At 43.4% G+C, this 19,944-nt stretch overlaps 1 protein-coding gene across 1 annotated transcript in view; it reads right to left on the bottom strand.

The window, feature by feature from the left end:
- Positions 1 to 431: 431 nt before the first annotated feature.
- crtc3 (CREB regulated transcription coactivator 3) overlaps positions 432 to 19,944 on the bottom strand; it is a 69,681-nt gene continuing 50,168 nt past the window's right edge. The window contains exons 7-15 of the mRNA XM_080730774.1: positions 18,927 to 18,962; positions 16,422 to 16,507; positions 15,741 to 15,790; positions 12,817 to 13,037; positions 8,508 to 8,776; positions 6,819 to 7,160; positions 5,498 to 5,581; positions 1,978 to 2,188; positions 432 to 971 (exon numbers count right to left, since the gene is read on the bottom strand). Coding sequence (XP_080586900.1) covers positions 766 to 971; positions 1,978 to 2,188; positions 5,498 to 5,581; positions 6,819 to 7,160; positions 8,508 to 8,776; positions 12,817 to 13,037; positions 15,741 to 15,790; positions 16,422 to 16,507; positions 18,927 to 18,962 — 1,505 coding nt within the window. The 3' untranslated portion in view covers positions 432 to 765. The remainder of the gene's footprint in view (positions 972 to 1,977; positions 2,189 to 5,497; positions 5,582 to 6,818; positions 7,161 to 8,507; positions 8,777 to 12,816; positions 13,038 to 15,740; positions 15,791 to 16,421; positions 16,508 to 18,926; positions 18,963 to 19,944) is intronic.

The following is a 19,944-nucleotide window of genomic DNA, read 5'->3' as shown; positions in this document are numbered from 1 at the left end:
CTCAAAGTGGGGTCTGGGGCTCCCCAGGAGTCCTTAGGGGGGGGTTCCGGCGGGTCCCCAGCAAAATGTGTCAATATGGCATTAAAATCATTTTAACCTCTTTCACCCTATATACGCATCAACCATTTGAAAATAGGCGATCTACGGTACAAGCTTGTAGATCTGCTATTTTCACGAAATCTGAAAAGTGATAGAATATATTTGCGGGGGGGAAAAAAAAGAAAATAAAAAGTTTGAGAACCACTTGGTCTTGGTTGAGAACCTTACTGGACTTCCCGGACTGTGCCTGGAAAGGAAAGTACTCTCTGAGTACTGTCTGATGGGTCACAGGACCCCAGTGGAATCTGGGACATTTCAGCTGAACGAAGCAGACTGTCAGTGCTCATGATGAATGAGTGGTGAAGAGAGAGAGAGAGAGAGAGAGAGGGAGAGATAACTGTACACAAATATGGGTGACCACACGTGAGAGCCATTTTTAAACAAGGCATTTGTAAACAGCGCTCGTCCACAAATACGTTACTCTGACAAAGGGTGTGGGTGTGTTTGTACGCACGTGTACTTGTTAAATCACTACTTTTTCACATTTACCAAATCTTAGTGGCAGTTGGATACATGCACAGCGGCCATAAGTCTGCATGCATAATTAGATTTGTACACTACACATGTACTGCAGCTCGTGTGTGTGTGTGTGTCTCTTTGTGTGTGAGTGAAACCCGACAATCCCTGGTGTTTATACAGTGTGAGAGTCTGTGTGGCGCACGTGTTTTAGAGTCTGTCACTGCGGAATGTGTCCTCCACAGACGGGTCTGGCAGTACCATGTCTGGATCACTGAGCATGTTCAGCCCGTCAAGGCTGAGCGGCTCGATGCGCAGCTCGTCCTCCAGCGGGAAGCAGCCCTCCGAGTCAAAACACTCTGGCACGGCGGAGAGGGCGTTGCTGATGTCCTTTGACAGACTGGGGTTAGAGTCGTCTACACGGGGACAGAGACAGAGAGACAGACAGACAGACAGAAAGAAACACAGAGAGAGAAATAGAACGATTGAATGAAATCATGATCTACAAATTTCCTTTGGGGGCATGGCGTTAAACTTGTTTCTTTGCCGACCTGAGGCCGATTCTACAAATACCTTCAAAGATCTAGTTCTCACACTTTCAAGATTCTTCCAAAGATGTTCAAAAATAGCAGATGTAACAAGCTTGCAGCGTGGCACGAGGTGACGCACCGCAAACTTGTACATCATTTTCTGCTTGGGATCACAGTCTCTGAAACCTGGTGAGCAGGTCGAAATCTGTGTTTTATCATCAACGTAACTTAAGAGTAGGAGACTCAATTGACCTGCATTTGAATAGACTCCGCGGTTCATCAAATTATTGTCTTAGGAATACAACAAGAACTAAAAGATCTCCATGAATTCAAGGCTTCATGGGTAAGAGCATGCATTTGTCTGTTTCTACTGACCACTGGAATACCCTCTTTGCTAGACTACCTACTGTAAAAACTGTTGGATAGCTTCAGCCCATCCACAATGCTGCAGTGAGAGTGATCACCAGCCTATATCCACCTACTGAAACATCTGCGGAAATATAAATTCAATGTCTGGGCTTGAATGTGTAGAAAACCAGTGCTGACAAACCTACGCCCACTGCTTTGAAAACCAATCCTGATACTATTACCGTTACCGACACAATATGAAGGGCCGCATTGGTTTGGTGATGCTGTTTTTTTTTTTTTTACTGTTTCCACAAAGTTTTATCCCATTTATATGTCAGAGGCATATCAGCAGGCAGAGATCTCGAATACAAATTAAATTAACTTGCATATTATACCAGTGAGACCCCCCAATCGGGAGATAAGCGACCGCCAGGTCACATGTATGATCGCTACTTTTGACTTGAAATGTGCCATACAAAAGAAATTGACTTAATTATATTATACAAAAAATATACACACAATCCTGACTCCCTGCACCACTCACCAGTCAGTATGATGTTGGGAACTCCTCCGCTGCAGTTGGAGAACATCATGTTGGACCTCATCTGCAGGGGATCCTGCAAGTTGCCATGGCTACCAGCCAGCCCGGCGAGGGCTGCCTGGGAATAGTAGAGGGAGGAGGGCGACGACGAGTCGAAGAAAGAAGCCGCCGCCGTGGAACACATGGCGTTCTCCAACAGGTTGAATTGGTCCAACTTCACAGATCAGAGTGGGAACCAAGAGAAAGAGAGAGAGAGAGAGAGAGAAAGAAAGTGAGGGAGAGAGAAAGAGAAAGGATTATAAGTAGAAAAGGAAAAAAAAAACATCACTTTGTGCATATTTTATACATAAAGTGAAGGGTTGCTACTAATGATTATGTTTGGAACAGGTATTATATACACCCCTGGGCGAGGGTGTATGATGTTGCGAGACCCGAAACATCCGTCGACCCCAGGCTACATCACTGATGATACGTCCCAGTTGCATCCTTGTGATGTTTTTTTTTTCATTATTAGTTCTATTTATAGTGACTCATAGGAATAGACTATGTGACAACCAGGAATAGTTTGGTGACCACCGGAGAGTCGGTTGACGGCCGGAATGTAGACGGCACCCGGGAGCGCTAACCCAACCTGTTAGCGCCCCCCAGCCTGTGTCTTCCGTGAGGAAGAAGCCCAACAAATCCATGGTGAGGCCTTTAGAAGGGCCATTCAAGCCGCAAGCGGAGCCTGCAGCACCACCTTGCCCAAGTGGAGCTTGCAGTACTACCACCGGCCAACCCTTGCGGCCCAACCATCTGCAGCAGCTGAATGGAATGTTTGGATCGGGAGTCTGGTGCAACGCACAGGTTCTGGACCTGGTGAGAGCACATATTACACACACCCGAAGTGAATTTGAAAACTCGACCAATGATGAAAAACTCCCATATCTACTGGGAGAAATACAACAATGCGCAAACACAGCAGCAAAATTTGTGAACTGTTGCGACAAAAGAAGGCTAGAAACACAACCACCCTAAGGACTACAAACCATGGATTGACATCTAGACCTACTGCACATACAGTATGAAACAGAGCTGCTACCTTTAAATGCATTTTGAGGAAAAGAATGCTGTTATTTGTACCCTGTATATATATAGAATGTCACAATGCGACTGCGACATAGCTCTGTTAACTCAATGCTGTACCCCCTCCAACTGTATATATGTTCCCCATTTTCAACTGTTTTTATTGTATTTGTGATGCTTGCTTTGGCAATGTAAACGTATGTTTCCTCATGCCAATAAAGCTCCTTTGAATTGAATTGAATTGAAATTGAGAGCAGGAGAGGACCTGGTGAGACGTAGGAGGAGCCCGGCCAGGAGTCAACCCATAGAGCCTAGTCCTTCCACGCGCCAGAGTGGCGCTGCCCCCAATCCCGGCAGAGTAGTTTCGGTGCAGCACATTGAGTGACCCTGGTCTTTCCCTAATAGGACTGATCGTGGATAGCTACTGGGACGTAAGCCGGGACTTGATCAACCCCGGCTGGGTCACCTGGGTATGATGTTGCGAGACCCGAAACATCCGTCGACCCCAGGCTACATCACTGATGATACGTCCCAGTTGCATCCTTGTGGTGTTTTTTTTTTTTTCATCGTGGTGTAGAACCACTGCTCCTACACTTGGAAAGGAGTCAGCTTAGGTGGTTCGGGCATCTAGTACGGATGCCCCCCAAGCGCCTTCCTAGGAAGGTCCTCAATGCACGTCCCTCTGGGAGGAGACCCCGTGGCAGACCAAAGACCAGATGGAGGGATTATATCTCCAAACTGGCTTGGGAACGCCTCGGTATACTCCCTGAGGGAGTGGAGGAAGTTGCTCAGGATAAGGAAATCTGGAGGTCTCAGTTGGAACTGTTAACCCCGCGACCCGATTCAGGATAAGCGGTTGAAGATGGATAGATGGATGGATAATGTGGTGTGGATGTGACACTGGTGAATACCGGTATGTCGCACTCAATCTGGATAAAAGTATGGGCTAAAGGCATAAATTGTAGAAAAAATATATATATACATTGTGTACTGTAAGTGATAGGCAACTTCTGCTTCCTGTTGAACATGCACTGACCAACCAGTCACTAGTGCTACTAGTAGAGCTGGCTGCAATAACCACGGTTGTGTAATGCATACCGCGGCGTCGAGTTCATAACCGCGATTACGACGCAATCATTTTTTATTTAAATTATGTTTTATTTTTTTCATTCAAAACAACTTTTGTGGGGAGATACCACCATACCGTCGTTTATTAGTGACTTATTACCCGGCTTGTTTGAATGCTTGATTCTGATTGGTCAGTTATTTCTGGATAACAGACCGCTCCACTCTATAACAGACCGCTGCCTAATCAAAGACTCAGAGCACCTGCTGCAGTCAAGCTGCGCTGCATGAATTTAGTGCCGTATCCAACATGTCAGCCATGTAAACAACCACACAGCGACATTTAGAACTAAACGTTGATCTCAAGAATGTTTTTAAAAATATTTTAAGCGAGAAATTGACGACGTAGCATCAGAAAATGGATTCTATCTATTCAGCACTTCCTTGTCTTCCAAGGCGACCGTGTCGCGCTGGGAGGACGCCCAGCGCAACACTTGTGGAACACTTCCAGCCGTCTGTAAACAAGGAAATACTTTGTTTTGTTTTTAGTTTTGAGTCAAATTATAAATGTTATTTAGTAGCCGGGTAATAAGCGGGATAAATACTGTCTCCTTGGGGGTTGTCCATATATATAACATCCTTACTTATTATGGCGACAACAAAAAATCCATACCGCTGTCGGGCAGAAACCTTGTATCTCCAAGTTTCATATTTGTATGTTTTTTTTCGCAAAGTAAAGTCCTCCCATCATACAAGACTGACGCACAAAAGTAGTGAAAACAGCAGATCTACAAGCACACAACGCCTCGCGGTGCGAGGCGTTGTGTGCTTGTAGATCGGCTGTTTTCACTAGTTTAGTTCATTTTTGGAGCGGTGAAAGCGCTCCCAATAGACAGGTATGTCCGTGGGTATGTCCCTGGCTGGGTGGCTGGGTGGCTGGGTGGCTGGCCGTGTCCGTAGCCTGGCAATACCTTGAGTGGCCACACACAACACACTAGTTAAAGGAGGGGCGCTGTTTTGTGCAGGCCAGGCACACTCACCACTCACTCACAGGCACAGTTTACAGTTTAGGCATTTAGCAACACACACAGGGTATAGCTGCTCAGATTCACCGCTCCACTTCGAACCGAGGTTTGATTTTTAAATGATAAATACACAACGAAGTTTTGGACATGACAAGGTTTCCACCCGACAACAACGATTTATGAGGCTTTTATAATTTTTTGCGGCTCCAGACAGATTTGTTTTGGTGTTTTTTGGTCCAATATGGCTCTTTCAACATTTTGGGTTGCCGACCCCTGCCATAAACCATAAAACATAGCTTGCTTTCCAGCATAGCATGAATAGCAAACTAAGGGCTGTGTGTGAACTGTCCCAAATGGCTGATGTATACCTGATAAGGCAGGGTTTTCCCCTGGCGGCTGGAGAACTGAGACTCCATGAAGGGGTCACTGAAGAATCCCGCCATGTTGTTGTGCTGTCAGTGGCATAAGGGAAAAACACAAATCACAAGATGGCACATTATGATGTTATGCTAGGGGTGCAGACATTTTAAGCAATGACCCAGAAATTATGACCCATTCTTTTTGCGACCCAACGCAATGTAGCAATTACTGATAATATTGTTTGATGCTGAAAACAAAAAGTAAACAAAGCACACTCATTCTAAGAAAATACTAGTTGATGGACAAAAGCAGTCTTCAGAAATAAAATAAAATAAAGTAATTTCACACTGGATCAAGCTCCACCAGTGATTTATTGATTACCACCAAAAATATGACATACTAGCTCTTCCTCAGTCTGAGCTAGTTTGCTAGAAACATTGGATCCAGTGTACAGACATTATTTTTCTTTTGGAAGACTGCCGAAAAAAGCCATGAAAACTCAAATCACATTACTTGAGGAACTTACACAGTGGAAATAACGCGCCAGTGAATAAAGACTTGTGTGAGAGAGAAATAGAGACACACACACAGTCAGACTTATACCAGATCCCAATACTCATACTCCTCACATCCTCCCTCCACACACGGCGAGAAGATGAGGCAAGGACTGGAGCTCAGTTAGTCTGTTCTTGAGAGACTACTATGTCAGTGGTTCTCAAACTTTTTCATGTGAAGGACCCCCAAAATGATATGCATTTGGCCACGGACCCGCATCTCAAAATATTTAGTTCCAGGGACCACCCAGAAGCAAAATTTGAGTTACAAACGTTCGCTTTGAAAATACATATAGTCAAAGATTTGCACACATTTTCACGACTTTTAAAAAATAGCAGATCTACAAGCTCGCAGCGCGGCACTCGGTGCCGCGCTGTGAGCTTGTATATCTGCTATTTTTCACTGGTTAAAGCATTCAATAATTCTAGGCCTAAATGGGTTAAGGAATGGGAACACTCCTCAGCAGTGTCATTTTGAAGGGACGACACTCATTTATGACGTGACACATAGCTGCATCGCTGAACCACTCCGGAGCTCGGAGGGTTGTCATGTGGAGGAGGAGAAAAAAACATCCGCAAAGGATACACGAACACACTTGATGTATCCTCAATGATCTTTGCTCCACGCGGCTTGGGGAGTCTCCTTACCCAAAACCAAATTAACATTCGGGAAGCATAATGACTACCAGGTCATGCTGGAGGACGGAGGAGGCAGACATTTGAGTATTGGGATTTAGCTATAGACTTTGACAAAGACGGCCTCATGAACACTTACAGGGCTGCCAGTGAAATCAAGCGCGATATTGTGCAGAGGGGAAACAGGTTGTTGTTGTTGATGATGATGTTGTTGCTGTTGATGATGTTGTTGTTGCTGTTGTTGATGTTGCTGCTGCTGATGTTGTTGCTGCTGCTGTTGTTGCTGTTGATGTTGTTGTTGTTGCTGCTGTTGCTGTTGATGTTGTTGTTGTTGCTGCTGTTGATGTTGTTGTTGTTGCTGCTGTTGCTGCTGGTGTTGCTGCTGCCCCTGACCCTGACCCACAGCATGCTGCGACTGCTGATACAGTGGATAAGGGGGAGGTGGCTCCATCGGCATGCTGCTGGTATCCAAGGCAACGCCCTAAAACAGGACAGTACAAGCAGGCGTCACTAGGGACAGTTGTAGGTACAACTGTGATGGCTGTGTGACAGTCGTAGCTGTGTGATGGCTGTGTGACAGTCGTAGCTGTGTGATGGCTGTGTGACAGTCGTAGCTGTGTGATGGCTGTGTGACAGTCATAGCTATGTGATGGCTGTGTGACAGTCGTAGCTGTGTGATGGCTGTGTGACAGTCATAGCTATGTGATGGCTGTTTGACAGACAGTCGTAGCGATGTGATGGTTGTGTGACAGTCGTAGCTGTGTGATGGCTGTGTGACAGTCGTAGCTGTGTGATGGCTGTGTGACAGTCATAGCTATGTGATGGCTGTGTGACAGTCATAGCTATGTGATGGCTGTGTGACAGTCATAGCTATGTGATGGCTGTGTGACAGTCATAGCTATGTGATGGCTGTGTGACAGTCATAGCTATGTGATGGCTGTGTGACAGTCATAGCTATGTGATGGCTGTGTGACAGTCATAGCTATGTGATGGCTGTGTGACAGTCGTAGCTGTGTGATGGCTGTGTGACAGTCGTAGCTGTGTGATGGCTGTGTGACAGTCGTAGCTGTGTGATGGCTGTGTGACAGTCATAGCTATGTGATGGCTGTGTGACAGTCATAGCTATGTGATGGCTGTGTGACAGTCATAGCTATGTGATGGCTGTGTGACAGTCGTAGCTGTGTGATGGCTGTGTGACAGTCATAGCTATGTGATGGCTGTGTGACAGTCATAGCTATGTGATGGCTGTGTGACAGTCATAGCTATGTGATGGCTGTGTGACAGTCGTAGCTGTGTGATGGCTGTGTGACAGTCATAGCTATGTGATGGCTGTGTGACAGTCGTAGCTGTGTGATGGCTGTGTGACAGTCGTAGCGATGTGATGGCTACAGGGTTCCCACACATTTTTACCAATTCATTTCCAAAACTTTTCCAGAATATTTAACCCAATTTCCAGGACTATATAACAATAATTCAGCTCAATAACAGGTCTACTAGTTGAGGAATTTTGTATAACACGGTTCTATTGCAAAAATAGCAGATCTACATGCTCACAACGCCTCGCAACGCGAGGCGTTGTGAGCATGTAGATCGGCTTTTTTCACAATTTCTGCCTCTAATATTTGACAATTTGGCCCATGTTTAATTTGTCATTTCAGAGGTAAATCAACAACCAAAGACAATGCATAGCTATTTCTTCCAGGGCCTTCCAGGACCCTTGATAAATTCCAAAACTTTTCCAGTACTGGAAAAATATTTTTTTCGAATTTCAAAATATTTCCAGGAATTTCATGACCGTGGGAACCCTGTGGCTGTGTGACAGTCGTACCTGTGTGATGGGTGAGAGCGAGGGCGACATGGTGGGCGACAGCTGCTTGGCCAGGCCCCGCCGCTGCTCTAGGCCGGGCGACAGGGTGAGGGGGCTGATGGGCGCGGGGCGCCGCCGCGGGGAGCTGCTCATGCCCCCAGGCGGTGGCGGGCTGGACAGCGAGGACAGGCGCAGGGAGGAATGGATGGAGGGGTTGCTGAGGGACGAGTGCAGCTGAGAGTTGTTGAGGGAGGCCTGGATGGAGGGGTTGCTCAGGGAGGAGGACAGGCCTGTCGGGGGAAGACGGAACGACAAACAGGACGGCGTGAACACTTTGTTGTAATCAGGGTTCCCACACATTTTTACCAATTAATTTCCAAAACTTTTCCCAAAACATTTCCAGAATATTGAACCCGATTTCCAGGACTATATGGCAATAATTCAGCTCAATAACGAGTCGCTTACTCCTATGTGTAATGCCCAAAGACAGGCAGTGTATGCTACAGTGGTTCTCAACCTTTTCAGGCCGATTTGAACTGGGGACCCCGGCACCCTGACGAGCACTAAGAGTTGAGGAATTTTGTATAACACGGTTTTATTGTGAAAATAGCCGATCTACATGTAGATCTGCTATTTTCACAATTTCTGCCTCTAATATTTGACAATTTGGCCAATGTTTAATTTGTCATTTCAGAGGTATTAACAAAATCAATAACCAAAGACAATGCATAGCTATTTTTCCAGGACCTTCCAGGACCCTTGATCAATTTCAAAACTTTTCCAGTACTGGAAAAATATTTTTCTAATTTCAAAATATTTCCAGGAATTTCATGACCGTGGGAACCCTGGTTGTGGCAACGTATGATGCAAGCACGTGCACACATAGACATCAAAGGGGGCTTGAGCCCCTGCCCTTTTATCCGCCTCTAAAAAGTGCCCTCTCAAGACCATGAAGGCTGCTTTTGCCATGGTGAAAGAAATGCAAATGCCCTCTTTCCATGCCATACCTGAAGGCAGCATTCAAGAGAATTGCCTTGTCCAAACTCTCCTTAACTTGAATGCAGCATCTTAGGTTGAAAGAATTGCACTCTGTGTAGAAATCCATGCCGTACACCACATCTCCAGTATTGACTTGATAATGGTTAGTTCAGTGTGGTATAAAGCACCGCAAATAGCCGACCTCCAAGCTCACAGCGCGTCGCAGCGCTACACGTTGTGAGCTTGGAGGTCTGCTATTTTTGATATTTTCACCAAAAGGCCCTTTTAGAGATTTCAGCCCCTGCCTCTCTAACATTCTCTGCACGTCCCTGGACGGCGTCACACACTTTGTTGTGGCAACGTGTGATGCACTGACAAACACATTGGAATAAAGATGAAAACACGTTGGACCAGGTCTAATAAGGAAAAGAACAAGCTGAGAGAATCCAGGGCAGATATGGGTCTTCAGAGACAAACAGGGGAATGCATGGAAGTTATGATGGGAGCGTGCGTTCGTTGTACTAGGTTTTCCAGCATATTTGCCAATCCCCGCCCCAAAACACTAGGCTTTATTGTGCAACCGGACAGGGAGAGAAAGATGGAGGGAGCGGAGGAGAGGAAAAAAATGCAGAGAGACAGAACAGAGGGAAAACAGAGAGCAAAATAAAAGGGCTGTTTGGAGCCAGCCAAAAAGAGGGGTCAAGGTTCATGTGTGGCACTTTGGAGCTCAGCCAAGTTGCACTGTTTTCAACATGGAAGGACACGCACGTACGCACGCACGCACGCAGGGGCGTCAATTGGGTATGGCAGGGGTATGCAGCTGCCATACCCTGGGTCCAGGGGGGAAAATAAAAGCTACTTTTAAATATAAATCCATGAATGTCTCTTTGTCTATCTGCGCTGGTTATTATGTTGTTAAATTACAGTAAAATAACAAAAAATGCAAAATGTTACATAATGGTCACTTTAACAAGGTATTATAATTATATTCTCCACACTTGTATTCTCCCCAGCTTGACAAAATGGTATATTACCAGGTTCCGCAGGTCAGCTGCACAGGTGCAATGCATTATTGTTAACTGTGGCACGTTTACTAACATGCTAAGTTTAGCTGCACTTGAAAAAACATTCCAGGCTGCCATATCCAGCCCAAGAAACCGTAGAAACCTGTGTAAAAAACGGACAAAAGTCGTAACTGAAAATAGCCGATCTACATGCTCACAACGCCTCGCGCTGAGCATGTAGATCTGCTATTTTCACAATAGAATCGTGTTATCCAAAATGTAATGCCTATTTTCCATGAGGACTCCCATCTTTGCCATACCCTAGCTTTTGCTGAACTGACGCCACTGCACGCACGCACGCACACACACACACACACACACACACACACACACAAAAACAGAAGGAGGGAAGGCTCAGAGAGGTTTAGGGGAGGATGTGATCAGATTAGGCGGGAGCGTTCAGAGTGGAGGCTGTTGGGAGACAGAGGGACTAATGTGTGGGTGGCTGGCAGAGGAGGAGGGACACGATGGGAACGGACCCAACACCACAGAACAAGGACCACACTCCTAACACCCTGCTATGCTGCTGTGGCTTCTTGTCAAGCTCTGTGTGATTGGAAGGATTTCTATTTTTCTTTTTTTTTTGTATTCAGGAGTGAGTTGGATGGTGCCTAGAAACAAAGAGAAATAACCCAAAAATTAAGGATGAGACTTTGCTGCAGTGTCATCCCTAGAGCAGGGGTTTTCAAAGTGGGTGACGGGGCACCCTGGGGTGCCGCGACGGCAGTCCAGGGGTGCCGCGACGCGAGATAATTTGATAATATTTGGAATTTATTTGGACACTTGAAAAAATATTTAGTATCATTTTAAACTTGAAGTACACAGTTATTTTCAGTCAGTTCTAACCAAAATGGCTGTTATCTCAACGTTTTCCTCGCGACATAATCACTAAAATATCATTACTGTCAGGGAGAAACCTCTGTCGCACAAAACTAGTGAAAACAGCCGGTCTACAACGCCTGCGAGGCGTTGTGTGCTTGTAGATCTGCTGTTGTCACTAGTTTAGTACATTTTATAGATGATAAATACAAAACGAACGGTTTTGGACATACAAGGTTTACACCCGACAACGATGATATTCTATAAATATAAGGTGCTGGGAGTGAAAATTATAATGTAGGGGTGCCTCGGGTTAAAAAAATATTCATGGGGTGCCCTGAGACAAAAAAGTTTGGAAACCCCTGCCCTAGAGGACCTGCATTGGGCACTGTCTGTTTAACCACTTGAACCCTAGCATCCCTATTCTGGTGCAAACGTTCAGCTGATCTGCCATTTCTTTTCTTTGTTTTTGGCGAAGAGGTTTGGTGTAGAGGAAAAAAAGAAGCGGAAAAGTATGGATCCCTAAAGGGGACCCCAGTCAACTAAGAATATAGGGTTTAAGTGTTTAGAAGTGCAGCGTGGACAGAACGATGTAATGGCACTGTAAAGACAGCTTTACTACAAATGCATAGCATGTATTTAAACCACCACCATATGTTTAAACAGCAACACACCTGAGCACATCCACATAACAGTGGTTCTCAAACATTTTAGCTCAAGACCCAAAAGAGAAATTAGACGTTTGCCTGGGACACAAACTAGTGAAAACAGTGACACGTTGCGAAGCGACACGTTGTGAGCTTGTAGATCTGCTGTTTTCACTACTTCTTACCCCATTTAGGCCTAGACTTATTAAATTCTTTAGCTATTGAAAAATAGCAGATATACAAGCTCACAGCGCGGCACGCGAGCTTGTAGATCTGCTATTTTTGAAAAAGTTGTGAAATTGTGTGCAAATCTTTGAACATATGTATTTTTAAAGCGAACGTTTGTATCTAAAATTTAGCTTCTGGGTGGTCCCTGGAACTAGATATTTTGAGATGGACATCCATGTCATTTTGGGGGTCCTTCACATGAAAAAGTTTGAGAACCACTGACATAGTAGTCTCTCAAGAACAGACTAACTGAGCTCCAGTTAAGTGAAAAGGACCTTTTCTTTGACGATGGCTGGCCAGATTGCTGACATAGAAACATAGGTTTTTTCCAAAAATCTTAGAAGGATTGAAAAGACACTTATAGAATCGGGTCAAAATTCTAATTTTCACGATTTTTCAAAAATAGCAGATCTACAAGCTCGCAGTGCGGCACTCGGTGCCGCGCTGTGAGCTTGTATATCTGCTATTTCTCAATAGTTAAAGCATAAAATAATACACTATAATGTGTACCCGTTCTGAATGGGTTAAACATTTGTTTGGGATCGACTGACGTATAAACACACATACATACATACATACACACACACGTCTCACCCTGTGAGTTGCCGATGCCCAGGTGCATCATGGCGGCGGGCAGGTTCCCCGTGCTGCTGCCCCCGCTGAGGTTGGTGTAGCAGCCGTTGTCCTCGGGGTCCAGCGGGGTGGACAGTGGGGAGGGGAAGTGCAGGTTGCTGAGGTCCGGCAGGGAGCCGCCCGTGTTCAAGGAGCCCTGGTAGTGGGACAGCCCAGCGCTCTGGTCTGGAGAGGGGAATATGCTGCGAGGAAAGGACAGGATATCAATCAATAGATCAAATATATCAAATATATACAGCAGGGTTCCCCAATAGGCGGCCCGCGGGCCTCAAGGGGCTACTGTCTGGCCCACACCAACCCCAGTAATAATGGTGGTATAAGAGCAGCAACAACACTAGTATATCGTCGTTGCCGGGTGGAAATCTTGTATCTCCAAATTTGTACGTTCTTTCGCAAATCATACAAGGCCGTCGCACAAAAGTAGTGAAAACAGCAGATCTACAAGCACACATCATCATTTTTAAAATGATAAATTAAAAACGAACTGTTTTGGACATACAAGATTTTCACCCGACAACGACGAAAACTGTCACTGGAGTAGCGGCAACACCACCGTCGCCCCCTGCAATGTTGTGGCCCTCGGCTTGGTACCCTAGACATAATTCGGCCCTTGGGGAAAACTAATTGGGGAACCCTGATATACAGTAAATATCTGGCCCATATCCTGTGTATCCCAAAGCCTGGAGGGATGATTTCTCAGCAATTATTCAGTCTTTTTGTGGCATTGACTCATTCTCTGCCAAAAAAAATCTTTTCACTGATTTTTTGGGTTGGCCCACACCACCAATCCTGTTTTTTCACATCTTTGTATATATATATATATATATATATATATATATATATATATATATATATATATATATATATATATATATATATATATATATATATATATATTCTTTGGAGATTAAAAAGTCACTCAAAGTATCTCAACAACACTACACAAGGTTTAACTCAGAGAAGAATTGCTCTAGGTCGAGAGGCATTTGAACGAATGGGAATACTTCGGTGAACTTGTCCTGTATAAATGAGTGGTGCAGAATGACTTCCATGGCCATTAGCACTTTGAGATTTACCCAAATGTAAAGTGAATTATAAATAAAAATCCATATTATCTCCAAGAAAGTGAGAGCTTTCCTATATTCTGTTCCCACTTTCTCGAACTCCCCATGTTTCCCTCTATTCTATTATTCCCACCTCTGCTCATACCATGAGTCAGTGAGACTGTAGCGGTAGAGAGACCAACAGTGACTCACTGGTGTCTGCATTACATCAAAACACGGGCAGATGGACAGAACATGTAACAGTATGTGGCAAACCTGCTTGTCACAAGAACAACAACTGGCTTCCTCTCTTCTCTCATGAGGGCATACATGATCCTTTGTCCTCAAGGAACACCCATGTCACCCCGTGCTACACCTCTTAGAAAACACTGGCTTTTATTTATTTACACTTTATCTCTACAGAGATCATACTAGAGCCCAATGGATACTGGATTTTTGCAATGATCAATCAATTGTAGTGGAGGCAGGCAGGATAGTTTACAGGTGAACCAACTGCGCTGAAATAGTAAACTTCACTGGGAATTAAAAAAATGATAACAAACTAACTGACCCCAAGCATCAGATAATCACCTGACTGTCATATCAGTCAGGCTCGATCATTAGGGCTGTCACAATTATTACATAATCGTCTAATTGTGATTTTTTGAATTCATCGTGATTATTTTTCATAATCGTCATAATCGTTTCCATGTTGAAAAATGTTCATATATTTTAAAAAAAAGTCAGAAATAGTGGAAATAGCAGATCTACAAGCTCACAACGCGTCGCATCGCGACGCGTTGTGAGCTTGTAGATCGGCTATTTCCACTATCAATGTACTTTTTTAAGTATAAAGTTGTCAAATATGTCAGTAATTTCTTTGTATATTTAGGTTATGTGGCATATCTACCATGTGCAACTTAAACGCCTAAAAGCCAAACAGAAATGTAATTTTCAATGACAAATCGTTAATCGCAATTATTTGAGTGACAAATAATCGTCATGTAAAATGTCATAATCGTGACAGCCCTATCGATCATACAGAAATATTACATAATTCTTTCCCTTTCTTTTTATGAGCTGAGGGAAATACATTGGTAATGGAACCAGAGACATTGGTTGGTACATTGTCCATTCATAGAGAGAAACGAAAAGTGTTGTCAGATTATCACATGATTTTCACATAGAACATGATTCATGTAAACAATCTGCATAGTGGCACTCCAAGGCTTTATCTATCAAGATAACAAGCAGTAAAAAAATGGGTATAAATTATGCCTACACTGTACCATCTCTTGCCCTAGAGACCAATCAGTCTAGAATGGATAAATAATAAAATAAAATAAATAAATAAAAGTCTACGCCTACGGTATGTATTGGAAATGCATAATGTAGACAACGACACTGCAGAAATTCCCATCAGCTGTGTTGCCAGTGTTAAACCGACTTCTCTATGAGGACACCATACCAGCGGCGTCCTCAGCACAAAGCTATTTACTGCATATCACAGTTTAGGAATGCCAGTGGAATTCGATGTTTTGAACAACTCTATTCTTCCTTCCTTTTAACAAGGTTAGAGGTGAAAATGGCCATACAGACTTCCTATTTCAGGAGGAAAAAACATTGTCCGTTGTCATCATTGTTGGAGGCCTGACAGCCAAAGTTTTCAAGCACATCTGGCGGTTCCACACCAACCTCAAGTTAATACTTGCTCTGTTCCTGCATTCGGTACACTTCTTCTGTACAATTAATAATAACAATTAGTCATAGAGAAATGCTTCTCGACTCTCAGATTAAACTACAACTGTACTGCAGAGACCGATATATTCTCTTCAGACTTACTTGATACCAGGCACTTCACAGGATTTAGGTCGCGAGGCAAGGGATTGGACCTGCAAGAAAAAATGAACGTTTGAGTGAACTGACCTTTTGCTATTCATACCTTCAGGACCAAAAAGGTATTCCAAAATACACATACTTGTGAGAAACCAAAAATTTCTCACAAATTCAAAGATAAATCATGTGGAAATCACGCTTTACAGGCACACACTGGCCCATTTTTAGTTGAGTTCACTCTCCAGGAATTCATATGTCTTGTCAATCCAAAAGAAAACATTTAGACCAAGTATGATTTATTCTGCAAATAAACTCCTAACCTAGAAACAATGTTGGATCATCTCAATTGTCTCGTGATTAAGTGCTATCTGTCAAGACCATCTGTTGCCTATCATCAAACACGCATTTATAAAACATTCAGTTCCCTGTTGATCTCTCGATATTTAAGAAGAGAATCCTAAAACGTTAAGGAGTCGAATCCTTCTGTGAGTGACTGGATATTATGCAGTCACTCATCTGCTTAATGCACTTTTAATCTGGGTCCCCATTATGGGCATGCCATTACAGTAAATAAAAAAATCAGATCCGATATTTTCTCTATTTGTCGTAATCTGTAAGTCTATAGGGCTTAAGTAGTTAAAGGACAGGACTCTACAACTGCTTAATGTCAAGATAAGCAGAACCAACCTTCTTAGCCTCCCACAGCTGCTTGGGCAACGGCTTACTGACACCAATCAGACTCTCTTCGTTAGTCAGCGAGGGGAAGGAGAATACTGCAACACAGAGAGATACACAGATCATCACATGAATTCTACAGAGACCAATTACTGTAGAGGTCAGCCAGTGAGTGTATGTAAGTGATAATCACTTGTTAAAATATCTTCTGACTATCATCATTGCTATAGAGTGCTTGCTCAGTAACAGCCGGAGTCCCAATCTATCCAGCTCTTTAGTAAAAAGAATCATGCAGGATAAGAGAATAAAAAAGTGATGAAGCAAAAACAATTATCAGACAAAATTGGAACTGCAACACTACAAAGCCGATTTGATGATATTGGCAACCCGCCTGAAAATGCATTTCCTGTTTACTAAAGAGCTGGAGAGACGTGACACCTGATACTGAACAAATACAACAAAGCAATGAATACTACCACTAAGACTCCCTAATCGGGAGATAAGCGTCTGTCAGGTCGCATACACAAACTTTAGAAGGCAATTGTAGCCAATCAGGGGGGAATATGGGAAATTATGGGACAGATCCATGTTGATGACATGACTTTAGAGATGCTGTGACAGTATCTCTAATTAATGTGTACCGCTTTGTGTGATTTTAGGCCAAAATCTGTAGGAGCAGTGTCCAAAAATGTGTTTTGCAAGAATCGGCCCAGAAGAGGGCCATGTGAGAAATGAGTGAATTGCCATCCAAGGAGTGTGTGTGCAAAGTTTGGAATCAATAGGGGCAACAATGCCGGAGATAAGAGCAGGGCAAAAGAGTGACGTGACAGACAGACGGACAGACAGACAGCTGGTGGAGCATTTCATAGTAACTTGCGACCTGCCGGTCGCAATTAGAATATATAGAACATTTTTGTTTTAACCCCAAAACAATACTTTAAGACTAGAAATGTACCTAAAGTAAGTATGCAAACACAAAATTACCTGCACACTGCAAATGCCCAGCCCAGCTGTACATACTCAACATGCTGTAGATGTATGTTTTTATGTAACTGTGGCAGAAATTAATCCACAGAGCAATATCTGACGCCAATATCTCGCTATATTTGTGAAAGATGGAGCAGAAGAGAGCACAAATTGAAGAACAATGTTTCGTTCCGTTTACTGCTATAGAAGCTCTTTTCTGCAATGCATGGCATGCTTGCATACGCTTAAGGATGTTTTTAATGCAGCAAAAATCGTAGTAATCATTAGGTAGCTCCCGTTCTTCTTAGTATATTTTTGGGACATGAGTGTGTGTGTGTGTGTGTATACACAGTAACATCCTCAATGTTTATTTATCCATTTGTGACTAAGAGAGTGTAAAAAAAAGAAGAAAAACAAAAGTAAAAAAAACAACAACACAATTTGCCTCTGAGATGTAGAAGTATTAGGTAATGAAAAATTGTACTTAAAGGAGTAGTTCACCACTTTTCAACCTGTCTTCATATAATAGGTCATCACTAATGTTCATAATAAAATAGCACAATTTTTTTCTATTCAGTCTGGGTCTCATAGGAGAGCTGTCAAATCCTTCTACCGGTGACATCATCGTTTGACAAAAAAAAAATTAAATAATATTTTTGAAAGAAAATGGCTTCCACTTTAACATTGCAACTTTTTCAGGAATAGAAAGCCTGCAGTTTCTATTAGCTTGCATTTCCCATTGATGATGTCACCGGTAGAAGGATTTGACCCACCCACAGCTCTCCTATGAGACCCAAATTGAGTAGAAAAAAAATGGTGATATTTTATCATGAACATTAGTGAGGAGGACCTATTATATGAAGATAGGTTGAAAAGTGGTGGAGTGCCCCTTTAACCCATTTAGGCCTAGAATTATTGAATGCTTTAACCAGTGAAAAATAGCAGATATACAAGCTCACAGCGCGGCACCGAGTGCCGCGCTGCGAGCTTGTAGATCTGCTATTTTTGAAAAAGTCGTGAAAATGTGTGCAAATCTTTGAATATATGTATTTTCAAAGCGAACGTTTGTAACTCAGATTTTGCTTCTGGGGGGTCCCTGGAACTAGATATTTTGAAATGGGGGTCCGTGGCCAAATAAATATCATTTTGGGGGTCCTTCACATGAAAAGGTTTGAGCACCACTGACATAGTAGTCTCTCAAGAACAGACTAACTGAGCTCCAGTTAAGTGAAAAGGACCTTTTCTTTGACGATGGCTGGCCAGATTGCTGACATAGAAACATAGGTTTTTTCCAAAAATCTTAGGATTCAAAAGACACTTATAGAATCAAAATTCTAATTTTCACGATTTAAAAAAAATAGCAGATCTACAAGCTCGCAGCGCGGCACTCGGTGCTGCGCTGTGAGCTTGTATATCTGCTATTTTTTAATATTTAAAGCATAAAATATTGCGTCATAATGTGTTCAGGCCTAAATGGGTTAAGTATAATACTTGCGTAAATGTACTTAGTGACTTTACACCACTGGTTACTGAAGGAAAAGTTCAACTCACTGTCTCCTGAGCCATCCACCTCTTCATTCACACTGGCTGCATCGCGGCCTCCGCAAGGAGAGAGAGAGAGAGAACAACAAAAGCAGAGGAAAGTTAGAGGATATTAAATGTTCACCAGCTGTTAGAAACTATCCAGCATCTCTGACATACTAATCAGCCCTTTCAACAGGAACTGTCCCTTCAGCAAAGACTGCAATTACTGTGCAGTTTCATAAACACAACATCTGGGCATTATGTTATTATCACAGCCATAGAGCGGTGTGTGTGTGTGTGTGTGTGTGTGTGTGTGTGTGTGTGTGTGTGTGTGTGTGTGTGTGTGTGCGCGCGCGTGTGTGCGTGTGTGTGAAGGGGAGGGTGACCACAGACAGGGTAGGAATAAAGAGAGGGCCATTGTTTTCCCATGCCACAAAGAACCCCTTTCTCTTCTTCCACACAGCTTGCCGGATGCCAGATATGAACTCCTCCAACATCTCCCTTTTGTCTTTCTTCTTTGTTCCGGGTCTAACTCTGTTATTTAACCGTAACATTTCCTGTTCCTGTATATGCTTTTTTTTGGTGCCATTATCTCTGCCAGGAGATCATGCATTCACCCCTGCGTGTTGTTTGTGTGTGTGTGTGTGTGTGTGTGTGTGTGTGTGTGTGTGTGTGTGTGTGTGTGTGTGTGTGTGTGTGTGTCTGTACATAGTTAGGCCTGAACACATTATGACGCAATATTTTATGCTTTAACTATTGAAAAATAGCAGATATACAATCTCACAGCGCGGCACCGAGTGCCGCGCTGCAAGCTTGTAGATCTGCTATTTTTGAAAAATCGTGAAAATTAGAATTTTGTCCCGATTCTATAAGTGTCTTTTGAATCCTTCTAAGGTTTTTGGAAAAACTATGTCAGCAATCTGGCCAGCCATCGTCAAAGAAAAGGTCCTTTTCACTTAACTGGAGCTCAGTTAGTCTGTTCTTGAGAGACTGCTATGTCAGTGGTTGTCAAACCTTTTCATGTGAAGGACCCCCAAAATGATAT

Source organism: Nannobrachium achirus, assembly GCF_963921795.1.
Source record: "Nannobrachium achirus genome assembly, chromosome: 7".
Lineage (NCBI taxonomy): Eukaryota > Metazoa > Chordata > Actinopteri > Myctophiformes > Myctophidae > Nannobrachium > Nannobrachium achirus.
The sequence above is the reverse complement of the archived record's forward strand: the minus strand, read 5'-3'. Positions and strand labels throughout refer to the sequence as shown.